Source organism: Anopheles bellator, chromosome 2 (assembly GCF_943735745.2).
Source record: "Anopheles bellator chromosome 2, idAnoBellAS_SP24_06.2, whole genome shotgun sequence".
Classification (NCBI taxonomy): domain Eukaryota; kingdom Metazoa; phylum Arthropoda; class Insecta; order Diptera; family Culicidae; genus Anopheles; species Anopheles bellator.
Window position 1 is genome coordinate 83,341,484 of NC_071286.1, and position 21,871 is coordinate 83,363,354.

The following is a 21,871-nucleotide window of genomic DNA, read 5'->3' on the forward strand; positions in this document are numbered from 1 at the left end:
CATAGAATTTAATTTGAAAAAATAATAAATGGCCGAATGACGCAAAATAAATTGCAAAACGGCAGCTTTCGGACTTTTCAAACTGTCGTTACACTTAAAATCTCGTTCACGCACCGTCTTGAAGCCCCTGCCTTTGGAAGCTTTGAGAACAAACACCTAAGATAAGTGGCCTCACCAAGGGTAAGTTACGGACACGTTACATGCCACAGCGAGCGAGTGAGCGGGCACAAAAAAATAAACAGACTTCCCATCGCGTCCGAAGCAGAAGAAAGACACAATCCAGAGCAGCTAATTGCGGCCAAATTGGAAAACGCTTTATGCTCCCCCTCAAGGGGCCGGAATGGCGTCGGCGCCCAGATAATCTTACGTATTCTCCTCCCCACGGGAAGGTTTTCTTCGTTCGGCCTGAGTATTGCGTTTGTTAAGTTTCACTTTCTTCGCGCGCACACAACCGCGTCGGAACCGATTTTCGCCCCGCCGAGTTTCGACATATTCGGTACCCTTCCGGTGTACCGTGTCGCATTATGCGTAACGGCTAATAACGATCGGACGCACGCTGATGATCATTAGCGAACATAGCGGGCGCGATTACTCCATTTTATGTGCCATTGGAATCTGATAAATGCATCATTCCTCATCCATTTTAAAGTTCGGCAGTTCGTTAAGAAAACGTTGATGGGGCGCAAAGCTCACTCAAGTGGCTCCTCTTTTTAAACCCGCTGAAACTGTCCGAACGAAAGAAAATTCAATTTTAGAGTCCGATAAAAGGGTTCAACCGGAAAACGTACTTCCCCCGAATCGACTCGCGGAAAAGTTTCAAAGATGAAAGATCTGCCCGGTGTCGGTGGAAGGGCGACTCCCCGAAGTTCGTGTCAATATTTGGCCATGTCGCGACACACTTCCGTCGCGGAGAATATTGTCTTCAGAGGCGAACAAAAAAAATACCATCTCCTAATGAGAAAACCTTCCAAGTACTGCTCCGTGCGAAAACCATGCCTAGGCAGAGAAGAGTTGCGCTTCTTTCTTCGCTCGGAGGCCACACAAATTCAATATTCTCCGAACGTTGGAGGAACCCACTTTTCCGGACGCTAAACGGTTGCAAAAAAGCAATCAACTCCGCCTGAAACGACAGCAAAATGAACGACAGAATCGGACACTCTACCAAACAGAGTGGGGAGAAGACTTCAATATCTGCCACTGTGTCACACAGAAATTTGGGTTTCTTTCGCATGGGCGGCTTCTTTTCGCCGTTTCCATGCATTGCATCACCGGGGACCGGATGGGATGCTGCCGCGAACACCGCGGTACGTGTGGTCTTCGGACGATGAGAATCGACGTGTCCCACCGGGCTCTGCCGGTTGCGGTACCGGGACCGACGGTTGGCGTTGAAAATACAACCGAAACGACAAAACCGGTCTTTTCGAGACAAGCGTAAGGCAGAACGGGCAGCCGGCAACCGCCGAAGACTAGCCTTGAGAGAAGCGGATAGGCAAAACCTGTAAGCCCTGGAAGCCATCTGGAACTAGCATCTTGAGTGGGGCTTTTTTTATGCTAACATGTGGAATTTTGCTCCACTTGGACGGAAAGAGTGGCTTCTCCTGTTTCCTATCTTGTTGTACCGTTTCATTCAGTAGCACCCCTAGCAGAAAGCGATAAGGGCGACAGACGCACATGCAGAGGTCCCCGGTCCTCGGTGCACCTGCAACAACCGGCCACGGCGACGAGGGGCAAGCGAGTGTCTCCTGTTGATTGCAAGTAATTCGATGCCATTTTTCATGCTTAGCACAGAAGACGGTTGCGAAGTGGTGGCCTCGAAACGTAAGCCGGCGCCCAAAGACGGACGATAAACTCATCGAATCGTCCCTCCGTTTCGTCCGCGGCAACAGACACCATTATTTGAAAAGTGTTCCACAGGAATGCCAGAACACTCGCCCAGCCACGCCATTCCGTCACAGAAGAAAGCAGCAACTGTTTGCCGTTTTTTTCGTTTTAATGAAACACTCCAGATTTGCAGCTACCAAGACGTTGACTGCAACTTAATACACTGTACACCGTCCCGATTTTCCATTTGAACTTGTGTTCGACGACGACCGGTCCCCGGTGGTGGTTGGCAACACGAGACATTCGGGTGAACAAACTGCGCCCGACAACTGGGGCGGTAGGCGGCCTTACGACGAAACGGATCGATTTCTCACGCCGTCCCAAAGCGCCACCATCCCGCACCGGGTGGCAAATGATGGCCGTTGCGTCGCTGACTGCCGTGGCCGTGAAGAGTCCACCATCGTGATAACGGTCGGGAGGGCGTCGGGGAAGTTAAAAGTACAGCGAAGCTGTTTGGAAACCCGTAGAAAACCTGAATGGGAGAACCGTAACGGAGCCACCCGGTCCCGCTGCAGCCAGACGATGCACTTTGGAATGCAGACCAACAGACCAACATCGGGCGGGGAATGGGCGAGAAAGAAAGTGGTTTTTCCGCGCCCTGCACCGTGCGTTCGGTCGAGGAAAATGGTGACGGGACGTCGGGTCAATGACTAGACGCGGTTGATAAACGCAAACGCAAACGAATCCAAAAGCTACCGCGGCTCGAAAATATGGTTCGACGAAGCAGCCCCAAATAGTGCAGTGTGCTCCCGAAAAAACCTTATCCAATCGAATGGCATTTCACGGGAACCACCCTTCACGGGTGGCGACGGAAAATGCAATTTCCTATTTATACGTAATCGAGCCGGGCTCGGTGGGAAAATGGATGGAATATTTTAAAAACAGGGGGAAGCCACTCCACACTCGAAGGAATATGCGAACGCCCGTGGTTGTGATTGATGTTAAATGCGATTCCGCTCTGCGTGCGTGGCTCCGCGGCCTTTTTGACAGCGCAACGGAAGCGGACAACCGGCACTAGGCGTTTGGGAAACGGATTGCGTTCCGCATGTTTTAGAACTGCTCCCTTGCGATGAAAGTGCCGCTCGAAATGGTTTCCATTTCTTTCCGTATTGTCTAATGTTGGCCACCTTCCATTGATGTCAGCGCGTGAACGTTTCAACAATTGTTTTAGCAATTTGTGCGTCAAACTCTGGAAAGAATGGCCGAAACGAAGACAAATTTAAATAGATCATCCGAGAACAAAGGTTACCAGCAATTTGGTGGTTTCCTTTCGGTGCGCTCACAATCGAAATCAGTCATCAACCGGGACCGGTGAATGTCCTACGTTCGGTTCCCCGGTGGTCCATGACGTGCTTCGCGATCGCGATGGAAATCGGACCGACATGCTATCATACACTGAAGCCAAAGTGGTCCAGTTTTTGGGGCCTCCCCGGTGACGGAATGTTCCAAGGGGAACGAAAGGCAAAAACCGTTTCCAAATTTTCCCCGCCGCAACATAAAAAATACACCTAAAACCGCCCAAAACCACTCGCTGTGTTACGTAAACAAGTGCTCCTCGCCTCTGGCCAGTGCCGTGTCTGTCGAGGTCGGTCTGTTGCATTTCGCGACGGCGCTGCCCGAGACGTCATCCGTTTATTTTCATTGCTCTCGTTGTTCGATGTTCTCTCGCACGCACACTCGCAGGTTTTCTCTCTCTATCTCTCATTATATCTTTTGTCTCTTTCTGCCACGAGTTCTCGTAAATTTCAACAAACGCTATTTTGCAGGCCCTACGGATGAACGATGGATTGGACACCATTCTCGCTTTTTCTCGACGTTTCCCCATCCGATGGTTTTTGTGGAGCGCTTTGCTTGACGGGCAACAAATGTGCATTTCCAGTGCATCATGAAGCTTTAAACTAATATCCTTTTCCGACCGAACCGGTCAAGCCCGGTACTTCAGTGGCCGGGTGATTGTAGCGAATGCAGTTCCCGGTGCACGGCGCCCACCTGTCGTCGTTGCAGCCGGAAGAAGGTAAATCACCAGGCGTCACGCTGCGTGATGGTGTGATCACTCACAGGTAACTACGCTGCACAGTCCCGCTTCGGTTGATAAACGAGAATGAAAATCAATGGTGCTCAGCGGGAAGCCTACTGCGGTAGGCGATGAAAAATTGTGTATCCTTACCGGATTTGCCTCAAATAGGGAATCCCCGAGTGGACAGATTCTTGGCGGAAGAATCTCACTCTTTAACCACTTTATGAATGTTTCATCAGTGCATACTTAAGAAAGTTCAGCAAGTTCAAGAAGTTTCACCAAAGAAACACGTTGCGTGCGCAGTAAGCCCTGCTTTCACTGTCGGACCGCCGAGAGACTCTTACCCCGCGGTTCCCAAGCGGCCATCCACCCCATCTGGGGGCTACTGGTGGTGCAAAACGATGCCTCAATTGTTTTTGCGAAAAACGAGCCGCTTGCGCACACGGAGGGGGCCACAGTCACGCGAGGCGACTGGTCGGGTGGACGAGTGAGATTTTCATGTTTCCCTGTGCAATCGGAGGAGCCTTTCGTTGCCGTTGCGCTCCCGTTACACGCTCAACACCTTTCGCTTTTAAGTTGTTCGGCCCCCTTTCAAGGCGGGCGGCTTAGTGAAGGATGTTTCAGGCGGTGACCGAAGGCCGAGGCACGGCCTACCGTAACTACTGCTGTGTATCCCTATGACTTCGGTTACCTTTTTGCTTCGATGCAAAGGATGATTGCTTCGCTCGCTGGCCGCTACGGGGTACTTGCAGCCGAAGAGAGCCCACGATGCTGGCTGATTGGTGTCGATGATCCACCCGCCGTCGTCGTCGTTGGTTCGTGGAGCACCAAACCTCGGCCACAACATCGCGCGCGCGCGCTTCAAGGCACCGCGTTTGATTTTACATTACACAATCGCGCCGCCGCTTGTTGCTCGCACTGAAATGCACCGACCAAATTGGTACACTTGACCGCACGCACAACATACACAGCCGACACACACAAACGCACAAACACGGGCGCAGACGGATGCACTAGGCGGACTGAAAGGGGGTTAGACCTTGCTCACAGAAAAATCGCACACCGCTGACGGTCACTTTGTACAGAAACACTGTTTTCACATCCCCGCGCGGAAGGTTGCTTTATGATTGAATTCTTATTTGCCTAGAACGGTGGGCTATATTTTCGCGTTGCTTCTCGCGGTGACGGAACCGAGAGCAGCGGGTTGACCGAATGGCCAGCAAACACTTCACAACCTACCCACTACCAGTGGCGGTCGTTGCTCAGGCAACAGCAATCGCCAGTAGCGAAACCTGCGACCGATTCACGCACTTCACGTCGGGCCATTTCTTCTCGCGGGACACCACCGTCGAGATCGTCACGGGTTGCTGTGATTGCCCTCGGCATAGCTCGCGGCCAACTCGCTGGTCGACGGCAGCATCGATGGGCAGGCTTGGCAAAAAGCAAGGAAAGCAGCAGCGTAGCGTGAAGAATGGTAAGAATCAACCTCCGAACGGAATTCGTTCGCTCGCTCGCCCGTTCGATGTCCTTTTCGCAGGCACACGGAAGCGGTTGTACTGTCACGGGAAAGGTCGTCGTCGAAACAAAGCCGTTACAAATATAAAGACGGTAAGATGAATCGAAAAGCGCACTCTCACTCACGATAAGCACCACTGGCTGGCTGTTGTGTAGAGTTACCCCACTGATGGCGAACCACTTACGTTGGAGCGAACTTCTTGCGAGAACTCGCTGCGATGAGTGCGAAAACAGGGGAATTTCGGTGCGTTTCGGGCCGCTCGAGGCCCGCTGGGAAAATGACGATGTTGACGCAGCGTTGTGTGTGGCGTATGAGAAATTTTGGGTCGGGAACGAAAGAAACACAATGAGCAGCAGCGACGCAGCTCCGTCTCGACGGGAATCTGGTGTTTGTATCCCGCAGCGCGACTGCGATGTTGGAGTTTTCCTTTCTAACCACCACAACCGCCCGCTGATCGTTCTGCTGTCACGCCACTGACAGTTCGCTGCGAGGGGCTTGACTTGCAACGAAAACCCGGATCGAGAACTTTCTGTACAGGTGGCGGTGGGCAGTTTCAAACGACCGAGGAACGAACTCAAATTGCGAGAAAACAAATCTAAACATCTCCCGGGCCAGTTAAGGAAATTGTTTCAATCAAACTCTGTCGTTTTTTCGAAGAGTGCGAATACTTTCATTTCAGTATAGATAGACAAAGAATCAGCCAGTTGTGCAAGCCTTTGGGCAACTATACGGTTTAGAGCATTGCTAGGAAAACATGCCGGCCCATTTGATGCATTGCCTGCGATAAATATCAGATGAAATCATGTAAAATCTCGGAACTAAAATAATAAAATAAAGAAAACACAATTGGTCACGTCATCCACGCGACTGTTGTAGCGTTCCCATCAGAGATGATTTCATTCTTTTCACTGGCCAGCTGTCACTTCGATCACAACACAACCACGTCAATATGCAGAGCGTTTAATCAGCTGGCGAATTGCGCGAGAAACTTTAAACAAAAAAGAACCATCTTTTACTACCGATAACCACGTCGTTCCGTCCGATAACCACAGTGTGGGAAAGTCTTAAGCAAATCGAGTGTGTGGCCACTGTAACATGCACCAGGTGCTTCGCCATGACATTCGACATTGAAAGGAAGCGCCTCGAGATGTGCTGCGTATATGGCGCCAATGGCTCCGCGAAACTCGGTGAACGTAGGCGAAGACAAAGTTCCACTTCGTCGGATCATTCCGGGAGATCGCGACGAAGAAAAGTGTCCGAAAGCGATGCAACGGGTCGTCGTCAGCAACAGTGGTACGGTCGGCAAACAAAGTGTCACATACTGACCGTGTTCGCCAGCGGGGCACTTTTCTCGTTGCTGGCCTTCGCGATGCTGAACTTTGTCCCCTCGCCGCACCAATCCGGTGCTGACTCTCAGCGACGCACGCTGGAAGGGGAGAGCAGTGGCCGAGCATTGTTCGCACCGAACCCACGTCATCTTCCGGACGGTTCGATGCTCCGGTTAGCGGATGAATCCCGTGTCATGGAACCATACCTTCCGGCACGGAAGTTGCCAGCGGGCGGGGAAACACATCAAGCAGAAACGCAGGATAGTGTGACGAATGAGGCGGAAGCACTGAGCTCGCTAAAAATGGCCCTTGAAATGAAGCTTCTTGGAAAGGACGATAAGGCGCTCCGCCTATTTCAACATGCGCTGGCTCTTTCGCCAAAACATCCGGAAATCCTGACTAAATATGGCGAGTTTTTGGAGCACAATCAGCAGGACGTCGTGTCAGCAGATCAGTACTACACACAAGCCCTCACCGTCAACCCGTACTACTCGGATGCGCTTGCAAATCGGCAGCGTACGGCGCAAATTGTCGAACAGATAGACGCGAAACGATTCGAAGCGTTGGACCGGAAACGGGACGCCCTAAGCGCGGTGCACGCCTCCAACATGGCTCTGAAGCGGGCGGAAAAGGAAGCGTACATTCAGCACATCTACCACTCGGTCGGGATCGAGGGCAACACGATGAGTTTGGCGCAAACCCGGTCGATCCTCGAAACGCGCATGGCAGTCGATGGCAAGAGCATCGATGAGCACAATGAAATCCTCGGGTTGGATGCGGCCCTCAAATATATCAACGCAACGTTGGTCAACAAAAACGATTACATTACGCTCAAGGATATTCTCGAAATACATCGACGCGTGCTCGGGCACGTCGATCCGATCGAAGGTGGTGAGTTCCGGCGCACGCAGGTTTACGTTGGGGGGCACATCCCACCCGGACCGGGCGATTTAGCGATCCTGATGGGCCGCTTCGAGAACTGGCTCAACTCGGAGCAGGTTTTTCTGATGCATCCGGTCAAGTACGCGGCAATGGCACACTACAAACTGGTGCACATTCACCCTTTCAGCGATGGAAACGGCCGGACGTCACGGCTACTGATGAACACGTTGCTCATGCGGGCCGGTTACCCACCGGTGATCATCCAAAAGCAGCATCGGCACAAGTACTACGACTATCTGCAGCTGGCCAACGAGGGGGACATTCGGCCTTTTGTGAGGTTTATCGCCGACTGTACGGAGCGAACGCTCGATCTGTACCTGTGGGCCACCAGTGAGCTATCGAATCCGATTCCGCTGTTGGCACAGGATAACGCGGATGGTGGCACGCCACTAATCAACAGCTTCATTGAGGAAGGAAGTGCGGCTGGAAGTGGGGCCGGTGACACGATACGGATAGGAGTGATTTGGTATGTAGTTAATGAATGTGTTTCCTGCAATGATTGATAAATTTATAACACTTTTTACCTTATTTTTCCCTCAGATATTTGCTTCCTGTGGTCCTGGCACGGTGGCTTCATATGCTCGATATTTAAAGTTATCTCGTCCGTGTGCCCTGCCGTTGGGAACGATGTTGATATTTTAGTCCCATGTACATAACACCGTCCTACTGTATCCATACCGTTTTATTTATATCTATTTTGTTTTAATTTTATCTTGAAATGTTACCGTGCCCTCAGTTTCCGTTCGTCCTGTATCGAAAACGAAAATTCCCAAAAAAAATGCGACACTTTGGGGGCACAATGGCAGTGAACAAACGATTTCAACATCATCCGTTAATCGAAACGCACATTACGTGTTAATTAGGTTAGGTAGTGATAATTGTCGAATTTGTCCTCAATCACCAAATGCAAAAGATTTTACCGATGGATGCTGTAAAACGGCCTCTGCCGGTTCTGCCGTGATATCAGCCACACAAACAGTACACATAGTCAAACTAACCAATGGATCCTATTTTCGTACAGCTGTGATGATTTAGTTAGCTAATCTGTTGGGTATTTTAAAATAAATTAGTAAATTTGTAACGTACATCCCACTGCTGGCTTTTAGTTTTGTTTCCTATGCAAAGTGGGATGTTAAAACAAATCAAATGTGGACCGCATGAATGAACATAAAACTTATTTCTTCCATAAATCGTGCATTGCAAAATGCGAATGTTATGAAAGCCCGAATGTAGGTTTTTATCCGAATAAACTAAAAGGTTTGCCGTTATCAAACTAAGCGAGCGCCCGTAAAATCATGGCACAAAATAGCCCGAAGAAAACACTTAAAAATTGTCACCCTGTGTGCCGGTACCACAGTTGATCCGTGCTGCGCTGTCACTCACTGACAGTTCGGCAACGTCAACGGATTTTTACTGCGTTGTTTTTCGGCTTTTGGCTGGAAAAAGGTTTCGGCTTGTTTGAGCGCGGCTTGCGCGCGAGTGTCGCATCGTTCGGCATTATTTTGTGTCGTTGTGCGTAAACAATAGCATCCGTTCGTCGATTGCGCTTCCGGTTCCTGCTTCGTCCGGCCGAGCGGTTTGTTAGAATTCGCGGCAGACGGCGCCCGTTGTTTGGCAGTGGACGCCGCTGTATGTTGTGTGCGGCGCTGTGTTTATATTGTTTGTGGCGTGTTTGTTGCGTGCGCTGAGCGTTTATGTGTTTCCGTGTGGTGGACGGGTGTTTGCGGCAACCAGAGTGGTGGCACAGCAGGGTGCTACGCAGTATGGACAGTATGAACCACGTTTACTGCAGTTCCGCCACCGCCACCGTGGCCGTAACAGTGACATCACCGATGACTGCGACAACGACCACCGTCTTCGCTTCGTCCGGTGTTACGATGCCAACGGCCACTGTGATCGAGCCGGCGTCGTGCGCGTCGTCAACAACCACCGGCGGATCACCGCCGCTGATGCTCGATGAGGACGCCCTGCCGGAACTGCCACCGATTGATGACGACGACGACGAGGGGCAGGAAGAAGACGAAGAAGATCAGGATATGGATGAAGATGAGGATGACGACGACATGCCGGATGACGAAGATCCGGAGGAGGATCCATCCGATGGGGACGACTTTTCGGGCGATGCGTCGTTGAGTGCGCTCAACGAGGTGAAGCAGATGCAGTCGATCCTGCTGCTCCACTTGGACCTCATCCAGGAACAGGGCGATCAGATTCTAACCAAAGACAAGGTGATCATCAAGCTGAAGGACGAGAACGAACTGTTGCGCCATCAACTGGAGCAGGCCAACAAGCGCCTTACAATGGCTCTGTTGCAGCTGCAGCAACTGGGGCAACCGGTACCACACGAGCTGCAACAACAGCTTCAGCAGCACCAGCAGCAGCAACAACAGCAGCAACATCAACAGCAACAACATCAGCCACCGCAACAACATCAAGCACAGCCACTAAAGTCACCAAAACCACCGAAAGCGGAAGGAACGGTATCCCCGCTTACGATTCGCAGCCAGATGGAGAACGGTCGGTTGAAGGCGGTAGTCCTGAAGAACTCGTCGACCGCTGGCTCGTCCCAGTCGCCACCCTCCTCGTCATCCGTTTCGTCCACCGTGCTGGATACCGCTCTGCAGCCCGCGCATTCGTCTTCGCCGCTCCGCAACTCGGAGGTCAGCAGCACGGTGTCGCTTATCAAGGAGGAACCGGTCGAGGTATTGTCCCCCTCGATGGCTGACGGTGAACCATCGATGGCCGCATACTACGCGGACGTCGAGATTAAGGCCGAAAATAACGAGGTCGATGGAGAAATCTTTCTTAACTACTCCAAATCGGACGACGATGAATCGGCTTCGCCCCCGTCGAGTTTCGGTGAGGAGCGTGACGACGAGGACCCGGAGTCACTGACCGAAGGGGATGCCCTGGTTCCGGTGGTCGACCAAGGATGCTACGCATCGAACGATGGCGACAGTCCGATGCAGTACACAAGTGACGATCTGTCGAACGAAGTGTGTTTGCCAGGTGGCGAAGAATCGGCCGAATCGGTCTTCATTCCGATGATAAAGATGGAGTGCACCGATGAGCCACAACTCTTGGGAGGGTACGATCACGAAGTCGAAAGAAACGCACGGGATAGCAGCGACATTGAGCAGGACGAACCGCTGGTGGAAAGTTCGGCCAAAGTGGAGGAAGGGCCACCGGCTGATAACAAAAACTCGATACGCCTGGTAACGATGATGGCAGGGGATCAAAACCCAACGACGACAACGACGGAATCGGAGCGTTTGACGGGCCATGAGCAACCGAAAGAAGAAAGCAACGAACCGAACGCCACTAGCAGCAATAACAACAGTAATCACAGTAACTCTAACAGCATTCACTACAACCCGCACTGTGGCTCTTCCGGTGGGAACTCATCAGATGGCAGTTTGGTGAAGCAGCAGGGATCACGATGTGGAAAATCGGGGATCGGTACGAATGCGGCAGGTTACATGGTCACCCGGAAGCAGTATATCAGCTGTAACTGGAAGGACGATGCGATCGCCAGCGAGCTCGAGCGGCTCCTGTCGAACGGGGCTGCCGAGCTTGAGATACCGTCGTGGAGTGTAATCGAGCAAAGCGAATCGTCCGTTGCAGGGAGTCCGAGCTCGGACGATGTGCCGCTCGCCGAGGAGATCCGGTCGAGGGAAAACATCACCGACGAAGCGTACCTAAAGCGCCACACAAAGCTGGAGATCGACGAACGGCGCCGCAAGAAGTGGGACGTACAGCGGATACGCGAGCAGAAGCACATCGAGCGGCTGAAGAAGCGCCAGCTGAAGGAACTACCGGCCGAGCAGGACGCGTCGAAAGCGATCAACACCTTCTATCCGACGGTTGAAACGCTCAAGTACGTCGTGGTAACGGACGATGTGCCTGTTCAAGCGTTCGGTGAGCTTATCCCTCTGTTGCCCGCAGCGGGCTTCAGCCTTCCGTGGCACCAAGTGAAGTCGAACGGTGGCGCCGGAGGCCCCGGTGGCGGGCCATCGTCGTGTTCGTCCTCTGCCTCATCACTGTTGTCGTTGTCCTCTTGTTTTGCAAATCCCTCCACCAGCAGCTTACTACCTGTACTGTCCTCGTCGGATGTGCACCATCGAAGCGAGCATCGTCAGCATCATCCCTACTTACAGCCGGTACCACCACCGCCTGCGCCGCCGGCGGGTCCCAGCATACCACACAGTGGTGGGTTCAGATCGGTGGCCAGCTTCGAATCGAAAACCAAATTCCTGCACCGATTGGCACCGAGTTTGCAGGCGCAAAAGCAGCGCTTCACGAAGCGCATGAAAAAGGAAGTTTAAAGCTGGTTGCGCTGTAGCAGCTTAAGGGCACCACACTGTTACAATAATGGCTTCTTTCCGGCGTTCCGGGCGCTGGAAAGTGTGATTTCTGTTCTGTTGGTAGATTAGAATTAGACATTGTATCTATGTTTGTGTGCGTCCGCGTCGGTGTGTGCAGCTGCGGTATGTATGTCACTTGTCACGCACTGCACCGCGCTTTTGTGGCCTGTGATCTTCCTCATCAAAGAAGTGCCGGCCATCGATTCTCTTAGTTAAATTAAGACCTCATAAAGTGATTCCGTTGCATTACAGTGCAGAAACGAGGCTTTCCGATGCACACATTAAGAAGAAGAAAAACAAGCAGAAGCTGTGGTAAAACGGGCGAAAGCAGGGCGAAAATACAAAATTATCGTAAAGTGAGAAAAGAAAGAAAGAGAGAAAGTGAAATAAAACATAGTTTTAAAGGAATGTAAAAAAACTGAACCATAAATGAGTTGTTTTTTATATTTTATCCGAAATTATTTAAAAGCGATGGGAAGGAAATGGAAAGTGATTGGAAAGTTCTAAAATGAAAATGTACTTGATCTTCCTTTGTCCTTCCTTTGTAGCCAGCCAAGCAGGGAAACACAAACAGGAAGCACACTTCTCTAAAAACATTCAACAGTTGTGTAAAATATTTCCCTGGCAACCGACCGGCCAGAGTATCTAAGTACCCAGTGCCAGTGTGAGATGTTGCGATACGATGACAACAATTGAGCAACACGTTTCGGGAAACTTAACAATGGCTTTATTGGATATTTTTCTTTTTTCATACAGAACGTGACACGTAAAACGATCAAACACAGTGACTACGATATTTAAAATTTATCCTAAAAATTGAAAAAAACCTGTCCACTGATGTGCCAACGGGAATGGCAAAACGCTTAGTTGTGTGTACAGAAAAACAACACCCGAAATGATCGTGAAACGTACCGCAAATGTTGTTAAATAGAACTAGAAGCCACCTACAAATAAACTTAAAAGAATATTATTTTTTACACTGACTGCTTTTGTGGATACCGACTAATTTGTCTTTCAATGAATTCAAAATTTAAACTTTTAAAACTTTGCCCGTTTGCGCTTTTTCTATCGCGATTGAATGACGATACTTCGGCGCGAATCCTCTTTGGTTGCTTTGACTTTTTTTAATTGTTTGTTGGTTTGTAGTTGTTTTCAGTTATATGGGAGGAACTCTATACGGTACCCATTTTCGCAACGTTTGGTTGATAATGAATTTCGGGCATCCAACATAAACCCTGGTACAGGGAATGACTTTTGGATTACAACCGTCCGGGTGAGAGAAAAAGTATGTAAAATAAAATATTCAAAAAAATTACTATCATTTTCTATTGATTTGATTGTTTAGTTTTGTTGATTGACCTGTTTTACTGAGAACCGTTGCAAAACTCTGGAGAATAAATTCGGTCACATTCGTTCCGTTCTGTTGCGGGTACACGTTGGATTACACGAAAGAGGTACCAAACACTATCGCACCCGGGACAACTGGTGGGTTTCAGATTTAACTGGGGTAATTAATTCAAAATTTGGCTAAAGAACTTACAAATGTAGTAAAACATGTCTTAGGGTGCGCTGAGTAAAGCTCCAAAACTGAGCGGTACAATTCGTAACCAAAGCCTTGAGCTGAACAAGAGCGTGTCGTCGGATGCTTGTCCTATTTGATTACATATTGCACTATTTTGATTGCTTCATGGTGTCAATCGTGAATATGGTGGGTGTGAATTTGTTTAACTATAGAACAATAAAATCTCCTCCTCATTTTCAGTATAAAACCCGATTTAAAGCTCTCCTGACAAGTGCAACCAGTGTCTTGGTGGGCAAGGCTACCATCAATGGAGGTGTGGTACTTCCGGAGACATAAATACACGTTTCTTTAATAGTGTTACCAGATGGATGGAGCAGGTGGATGGTGTTAACGGTGCAACAGTTAAACTATGTTAATGTCACAGACGGTGAGGCTGGAGGCTCGAGTGCAGCTCATCAGTTCACATCATAGTCTTTGGAAGAGTGATTTTTTATAATATGTGGTACACTGGTGACACCATCGGTTCAGCCATCGCCTTTCGGTGCCTTGGTTAGTAAGTCTTACAAATGTGCTCCGTTCGGTCACAATAAGGTCTTCACAAAAGGCTCCCTGGGCTAGAGCGAGGGTTCTCGTCGGGTTTGTTTGGGTAACATTCCAGCATCCATTACGATTCTAGGATTGGTTCCTCGTCGGAACCCTCCCCTTCAACGTTGGTTTCGTTAGGTTGAAGTGCTAAAAAAATCACAAACTTCACGCGAGGTGCATGCTCTCCAACAAACACAGTTCGTGTGCGTCACAGTGTCCGTTTACGGCTTTCACGGCCGGCATTAGTACAAAAACCTTCTTCAGACTTCTACGGGTTGAACTACTTAAAATTGGACTAGAGTTTGGGCACATCGAGATAACAACAGTGACACAAGAGTCGATATCACTACAGTCAGTTGAATAGCTAGGCGGGATCCTCTGCCACACTGGGCCACCCGTTCCTCCTGCAAGAAGTGAGTGGGACGGATAAGAGCCACGTTGAAGAACCCACGTAGCAGGGGGCGAGTCACTTACGTCCGGGTGCTCCGTGTAGCACTCTTCCAAACGTCGGCGGGGAAGAAAGTTGAGTTTAGTCTTCACGCACGGCAAACCGTCGGTATCGTTGTGGTAGATCACCTCCGGTGCCGCCGAGAGGATCACTCTCTCTGCCTGATACTCGTTCTCCACGATGATCATCAGCAGATTGGACCGCGGAATCCGCTTGGCAAAGTACGGTGGGTACAGAAGACTGCCGAAGGGAAACGTGCGATCAGCCGACGATCGCGATTCGAGGAGGGTCGTCTTAATACTTACCTGTCCAGCGATGGCGGAGGAGGTTCGTAGAAAAATCCTTCACCCTTGATAAACTTCTCCTGCTGCATCACGTACAGGTTGGCCTTCTTATCACACGGTTCGTATACGATCTCGGTTTTGATCTCTTTCGGTCGGTTGAAGTATTCCTCCTCTTCGTCGACGTGAATTTTCTTCGGCTTGGCGGGGCGTGCCTCGTCGTAGTCCTCGTACTCGTCTGCAAGAGCGAAGGGTTCAGAAGTCACAGCCACTGGTTAATCAAAACCCAAATGTTCCCAGTTCCTTTACGTACGTCCACCGTAATCGTGACTCGGTATGCCGTGCACCCAAAAGTCAACCCGGGACAACATGATCGCTACTTCCGCAATCAGCCACTTCAGTCCCAGCATCATCAGCTTCACCGGCTATGAGGGCAGTTGAAAAACGAACCCGTTACCAGGGACACCAAGAGGACGGCCAATATTGGATGGACTCACGTGCATCAACGCCATGGCATCGTTTTCGACAACCTTCTCATGCTCGCACAGTCCTTGCAGATCGAACACGGAGATCATGATGAAGATCTCCTTGTCCACCATCGACTGCATGATGGATCCTTCGATCTCGCCAAAAAACTTGCCCGTGTGGTTCGCGGTTTTCGACAACACCACGTATCCGTTATTGTCGATCACGTAGCAATCCCGAGAATCGGAGGCACACGTCTCAATGCAGCCGTCGCACTGAAAAATACCGCAAATCAAGTTCAATCTTCAATCTGGCCCCACCGATGCCGATGGTAGATGGTGTCCAGTACCGTCGTTTTTGAAGTGATCTCCATGAACCGATCGTACATGAGCGAGTGTGAAAACTGAAAGCCCGTCACGCAGCCGGGCGCCTCCAGACCACCGTCGCGCGGGAAGATTGCCATGCTGGCCGTCACCTTCAGCTCGCCGTCTTCCGGTGGGTCCGATTCGTGCGGCACCGAGTACACGAAGCTCTTCGGGTCGATCTTGTGCTGCAGGATGGCACTCCGGTACCACGTTTCATCGATCGCTTTCTGGTGGTAATCGCCGAACTCGCTGTCCGTGTCCACCTCGACCTCACCGAAGATAAACTGCCACCGGGTGAGCCCGCTCATGGTGGCCACAAACCGAAGGGTCGCATTGTACATCTCGATGATCTTGCGCTTATCGTCGTCCTCAAACTCCCACTTGCTGTAACTGTTGTTGGTGACCTTGGCGTCGAAGATAAGTAGCTGCACCAGTTCCTTGTTGCAGTAGTACGCATCGTCATCGAGCGTTTTGCGGCCACAGTTGGCTGCCGGGAAAGGCTTACGTTAGTTGGAATCTAAAGAGGTGCACCGAAGTAACGGGCCCCACTCACGTTCATCGGAATCCTGATCGAAATCCTCCGGTTCCGGTTCGTACTGTTGCGAAAACTTCCACGTTGGCTCGTACAGTCGCACCAGAAAGTGGCTCAGCTCGTCCTCGGGCGTCTTAAACTCGTGCCCTTCAAGGTAGTGGTACTTACAGTACACCCTGCAATAGTTTCGATTCATTACTCTCTGGCCCTGTGGATGCGCTTTGGCCAACTCGGACGTACCATTCCGGATGGACCTTCCAGTTGTCGCCGACGAAGAAGTCGGAAATGTTGATACCCATGTGCTGGTTGCGCTTGATCTCGTCGCCCACCTTAATCCAGGTGCTGCCGTAATCGTGGGGCAGTACCAGGCCCAGCGAGAACGGAGTGTTTTCTAGCGGGGCGTAGTAGTAGTCCTGGTACTCGAGCGAAACGCGCCGCATCTTGTCGTAGTGGAAGCGCACCGGTAGCTTGGTCATGTTGCCAAACTTCGAATCGACCAGATGCTGCCGCAGTTCCAGTATCAGCGGGCTCATCTCGCGCCCCGTCATATCTTCGACCTGGCGCGTAATGTTCTCATCGTATATCTGCTCGATCTCGGTCAGATCGATACTGTTGTAGTTCTCCTTCAGGCGGCCGTTATAGACGGGACGCAGATCCGGATGCATCAGGACGTACCCGTTGTTGCTGACAATGAACGAGTACCCGTTGACGCCCAGCTTGTACGGTAACGTCAGCTCGTCCAGATCCTCGACGGGAATGTCTGTGCCCGCCACACCGAGCAAACGGGCCGTTCGTGATTCGTTGTAGTGGTTGGCCTTTCGATCGTAGGCTGGCGCCCCGACGGCTATCATTAGCCGCGGGGGCTCATCGTCATGGGTCTCGGTTAGAAGATTTTCCTGCCCAAAATGGGAAAACGGCGTTAGATGCCGGCCCTGGACGCTGGGGTGGAACACGCCCCTGAATACTCACGGCCGTGTCGGTGAAGGCGTGTGTCCAGGTCGGCGGATGCTCGACACCCTGCAGCACCAGCGGGGTTGCTATCACGCTTACATACTTCAGCACCTCCTCCTGCACCTCGTCCAGTGATTGAATGTGCGAGTAGTAGCCCCGGTTCAGACAGGCCATCCACTGGATCTCACGCACCTTGGTCACTTCGCGGCCAAGCAGATAGGTGAAGACACGCACCGGTATCTTGGTACCGTTCTCGTACCAATTGTACGCCTCAAACACCTCCGTGATGTTACTCGGCACTCCGCCGTCGGTGATGAGCATGATGGCCTGATTGCAGCCGCTTACCGACTCGTTGCAGCGACGGATTTCACGGTACTGTGTGGGAAAACGATGGAACCGTTTAGCACCTGGTCTACCTTCCAGATCACACCTACCTTCTGCAGCAGTTCGAACGCCGCAATGAAAGCCTTTTTCACATTGGCATACCCCTCCGGTAGCAGCTCCCGGACGTACTCGTTGAAAAAGCGCATGTTCTCCGGTGTGGCTTGTACCAGCATGTCCTGGAAAGTTTGTTTCGGCATGGTTAGTATCGCAATGTAGTGCTGCACCTCCGCAACTCACCTTAAAGCACGGAATCAGGGGATCCACATCGTTCGAGTATTTGTAAATGTTTATAAAATCGTTATTCGAAAAGGTGTCCAGTATGCTCTTGACGGTTAGCTGAGCGATGTAGTTTCGGTAGCCCGTCATCGAACCGGAATTGTCGAGCAGTATCACGATGTCCTTGGAGCAGGTGGCCGTTTCGATGTACCACGAGCGCTTGCGACAGTCGAACGTATCAACGTGATCGCGGTTCCACTCGAGGGCCGGGTAGTGGCGCAACATGCCCGTGTACGAGCCAAAGTACTGCCACGAGAGGGCCGGATCGGACTGATAGTTCTGCATGAACACTTCGTCCAGCGACTCGGACCACTGGAGGGCCTCCAGTACCCGTGGGTAGCGATCGTACACGTTCTGCGGCACGTGCACCGAGCTGTAGTCCGTGTTGACGGAGATGTTGAAGAAGTGCGTGTCCGAGTTCAGTGACATGTTGCGATACATCCACTGGTTCTCCTGTAGCGTCTCCGGTATTTCCGGTTCCGGTCGACCATCGATCTGCAATGGGAAAGCTTCGGTTTAACCGTTGTCCTTTTCCCCAGACCCCGCACTGTATAACACACATTCGAGTACTTGCTGGAGTAGTACTCGAAGGTTTCGGCCATCGTTTCATTGTAGCTAAACCGTTCCGACATGTACTCTGCCTGGTTGATGATGCACTTGATCGCGTCCATCTTGCGGATAAACATCAGACCCACGTTCTCGACGATGGACTTGATCAGGGCCGTACCGTCCTTGTGCTCGACCCGAGCGTTGTAAGCTTTGTATTTCTGAAACGGCACAACGGGAGCGCTACGATCAGTGACACCCGCCATCGGACGTTGGACAAGATCAAGTACTAACCGCCGTAATTTCCATCGCCTTTGTCATCGTTTGTGCCAGCTCCCACAGCTCTTCCCCAAAGTTGTCGGCCCACTTTTCCATGCTGCAGAGTCCATCCATGGGGCGGAGGTGGCCCAATAATTGCGTTAAAGTATGTAGACAAGAAAAAACCCGACAGAGAGCGAGAGAGAGAGAGGTGAGAAATTGACATGGCGACCATAATCAGAGCAGCCGTAACAGGAGTTAATAGGTCAGATTTCGATTATGACAAACGATGATGCTGACAAACGATGGAGCGGAAGCTAGCATAGATGCGGACAACAAGATCTGTCGGCCGCTTGGCAACGCTCGGGACGATAGCTTGATTGAAATCCTTCAGTTCTGACACAAGACACAATACCGCAATAATGATGCATCATCTTAACCTACGAACTATCGAAATGGTGTTTTGGTGTTTGGTTGAATGTCCATTAAATTAAAATGCATCTCTTTTCGATCGTAGCACAACTAATTGCAATAGTAGGTCTTCGAAAAACAATACTATAAATCTAAAAAGTTATAAATTTGATCCAAACATTAATGAATGATCTCAGAAATTATGTGGAACATTCGGAAAATTGTCACGATTTTCATTCCTCTAACTTCATTTTCTTTTCTGTTCAAAACTTAGTGGAAAGCGAAATAAAATGTCCAGCAACTCCTCCTATCTCCAAAACAAATCGACACGTTTGTTGTTACCGACCGCGTGGGACGAAAGATTTGTTGACAAAACAACCCGCGGCCAAACCTTGGCCCTCAATCCCGAAACTTGGCTGTCTTCGTGCGGTGTGCGACCGACCACGTGCGCGCCAAACAGTGTACGCGTGTGTGCGGGCGGGGGTCGTGTAAAACCGGGGGAAAAGCCGTCGGTGGTCGGCGACGAAAATAGCATCCGTGCGGTTTCGTTAAGTTTTTCCCAGCCTCACCAACACCAACACGGCGGCGGTGAATCTACAGGCTTTTCCAATGACGAACGACGGGACCATCTTTTCCCTGTCAGCCAACTGTCAACGGGCGGGACCAGGAAAAACTTGCTTTCGTGTCCGCGTTTGTCGGGTTAAAACTTGGGAGCATTCACTTCACTGTTCACTGCAACGATCGTCCCCGATACAGGACCCTTAGAAGCATCCCTCTTCGGTCCTGGCTACTCACATTTCCGTCTCCACCGAGGCGCTGACGGGCTGGTCGGGTAATTTTATCCATAAAAGGCAAAGTATGCTGCCCAGCAGAAACTTCCTGCTGGCCGAGCCAGCACCAGGCAGTCGCATCCTGGGGCCAGCGACAGTGATGCAGCCTGGACAGCGAGATGGGCGGCTTGTCTGGGAGCGCGGCTAATGCACTCTAAACTCTATCCTATCGAAGCAATGTAGCGCTCTGCTGCGGCTGCCCTTCCTTCGGCTAGCTCCTCATAGCGAAGCGATACCGTCACTGCACGAGGTTTCCGCCTTCGCCCGGGCCTAGCTAACGATGGCGCCGGCGGTATCAGACGGAAGTCACCATGGGGCCCAATCGGGGGAAAGCCGCGGCCGGAACTCCGGAATTTCGACCTCTCTAGCGAACCGCAACCGCACGCACGCAGCGATGGAAAACTCGGGCGAGCTCGCGCTCGGTCCTTTGTTGACTGAGTGTGTGGATGGTGAAAAGTTAACGAACGATTTTCCCGTCTGCTCCCAACACCAACACACATGCACGAGTGTTTTTGGTGCGTACACGCGGGTTCATCTGTCAAACGGCTCGGCGCATGGCATTTTCATGTATTCAAATTTCCGCCCAACGTAGGCTGTGGAAAATCGTTAACATTTCGTTAAACGATGGAACTTGGCAATGAGATCGAACAACTATATCGATTAAGCAATCGGTCACCGAAAGTAATCAGGCAATAGTAGGGACCCGGACCTGACAGTTATTACTTATTGTGATGTACGCATTAGAAAGCGTACAATAATTGATTGAATTTGGAGCAATGGTCAAGGATCGAAGTATAGGTTCCAAAGAACTTGCGGTCAAAATTCGAAATGTATTTTAAGCTATTAACATTTTAACTAAAGCTTTAACCAAAGGAACCAATAAAATGTGTAATAAATACATAAGGAGATCCCAAGAATAGACCCATGAACATCGGCGTCCTTCTAATTCGCGTGAGAACACTAAGAATATAGTGCAACTGTTTGGCGTGACGTTGGTTTAAGAAGCTTTCCAGATCAATACGAAAACTCCAAGACCCTCAACTTGCGTCCCATAAGAGCCAAGAGGCTGCCATTATTTTCGCATCGTAATGAAACCTTTCCCCGCGATAAACGCCGTTCGCCGCTGGTTTTTCCCGGCGTGCTCTTGGCGCGCCAATCGAGCCATTAAAAATCCGGTGACATGAACTGGTTTCAAATTAAATTTGGGTCAATTGAAGAATGGTCGTGAAATTGAAATTCTCTCAGAAACCATTCTTAGCAATCATTCGGCCATGTGTAGAAAAGACGGCAGCGGCCGCCACTAATCATCAGAAAGACCCCGAGGGCCGGTTTCTTACGTTTCCTTCTTCTCGTAGTGCCAGTTCGGAGCAGCATGATGTCTGCTACTTACTACCGGGCGATCGAATTTATTGACCGTTGAGGCCTTTGCCTTTGGCAAACGGGGAATCATTGGTCGTGCTCGTTGGCTCGGGTTGCCCTGCGATTCGCCGAACGGAAGGCGTTTGATCCTTGCTCTCGGCGGGCGCGGTGTTCTACGAACCGGAGCGAGGCTCGGAGCGAATCGGCGAATTTCGTCTCACGTGGCGCAGCCAGAGAGCGAGAGGGAGAGAGCCTGTGACCTTCACAAATTGGTTGTCAAAACAGAAACCATGTGACTCACTGCCGGCGTTCCGTCGGGCCTTATCCAAACGTGTTGGGGCTGGGTTTCTCCCGGTGCTCTCGTACGCCAGAGTCCTAGGAGCGTTGGTTGCGACTTTTCTGTTCCTCTTCCTTTTTGCAGAAATAGTTCTGTCGCACAAAAGGGGATAATTTTTAAACTCTTCAATCATCGAATTCGATAATAGAAATAAGGTTCGAAGATGCTTTGCATCTTTTCTTGTTTTTTTTTCTACCAAAGCCAGAATCCATCCATCCGATGGTACGCACCGTACGCACAGAAGAACAAGATTTAGTGGACTTCTTCCAACTA

At 50.7% G+C, this 21,871-nt stretch overlaps 3 protein-coding genes across 3 annotated transcripts; 2 read left to right on the plus strand and 1 right to left on the minus strand.

The window, feature by feature from the left end:
• The first annotated feature begins 6,528 nt into the window (after positions 1–6,528).
• LOC131210371 (protein adenylyltransferase Fic) lies at positions 6,529–8,730 on the plus strand. Its single transcript, XM_058203607.1, has 2 exons — positions 6,529–8,150; positions 8,225–8,730. Coding segments are annotated over exons 1-2 (1,623 nt in total). The 3' UTR covers positions 8,226–8,730.
• A 648-nt stretch (positions 8,731–9,378) lies between these two features.
• LOC131208210 (uncharacterized) lies at positions 9,379–12,354 on the plus strand. Its single transcript, XM_058200861.1, has 2 exons — positions 9,379–10,081; positions 10,148–12,354. Exons 1-2 carry the CDS (start codon positions 9,379–9,381, stop codon positions 12,007–12,009), a joined length of 2,565 nt encoding a protein of 854 aa, XP_058056844.1. The 3' UTR covers positions 12,010–12,354.
• Positions 12,355–12,758: 404 nt separating this feature from the next.
• LOC131207742 (voltage-dependent calcium channel subunit alpha-2/delta-3) lies at positions 12,759–19,983 on the minus strand. The gene is made up of 14 exons (XM_058200367.1): positions 19,868–19,983; positions 18,698–18,779; positions 18,418–18,624; positions 17,819–18,352; positions 17,632–17,757; positions 17,216–17,572; positions 16,487–17,142; positions 16,268–16,422; positions 15,699–16,201; positions 15,382–15,624; positions 15,198–15,309; positions 14,909–15,122; positions 14,630–14,843; positions 12,759–14,559 (listed from the first exon to the last, which is right to left on the minus strand). Exons 1-14 carry the CDS (start codon positions 19,981–19,983, stop codon positions 14,440–14,442), a joined length of 3,639 nt encoding a protein of 1,212 aa, XP_058056350.1. The 3' UTR covers positions 12,759–14,439.
• Between the last annotated feature and the right edge of the window lie 1,888 nt (positions 19,984–21,871).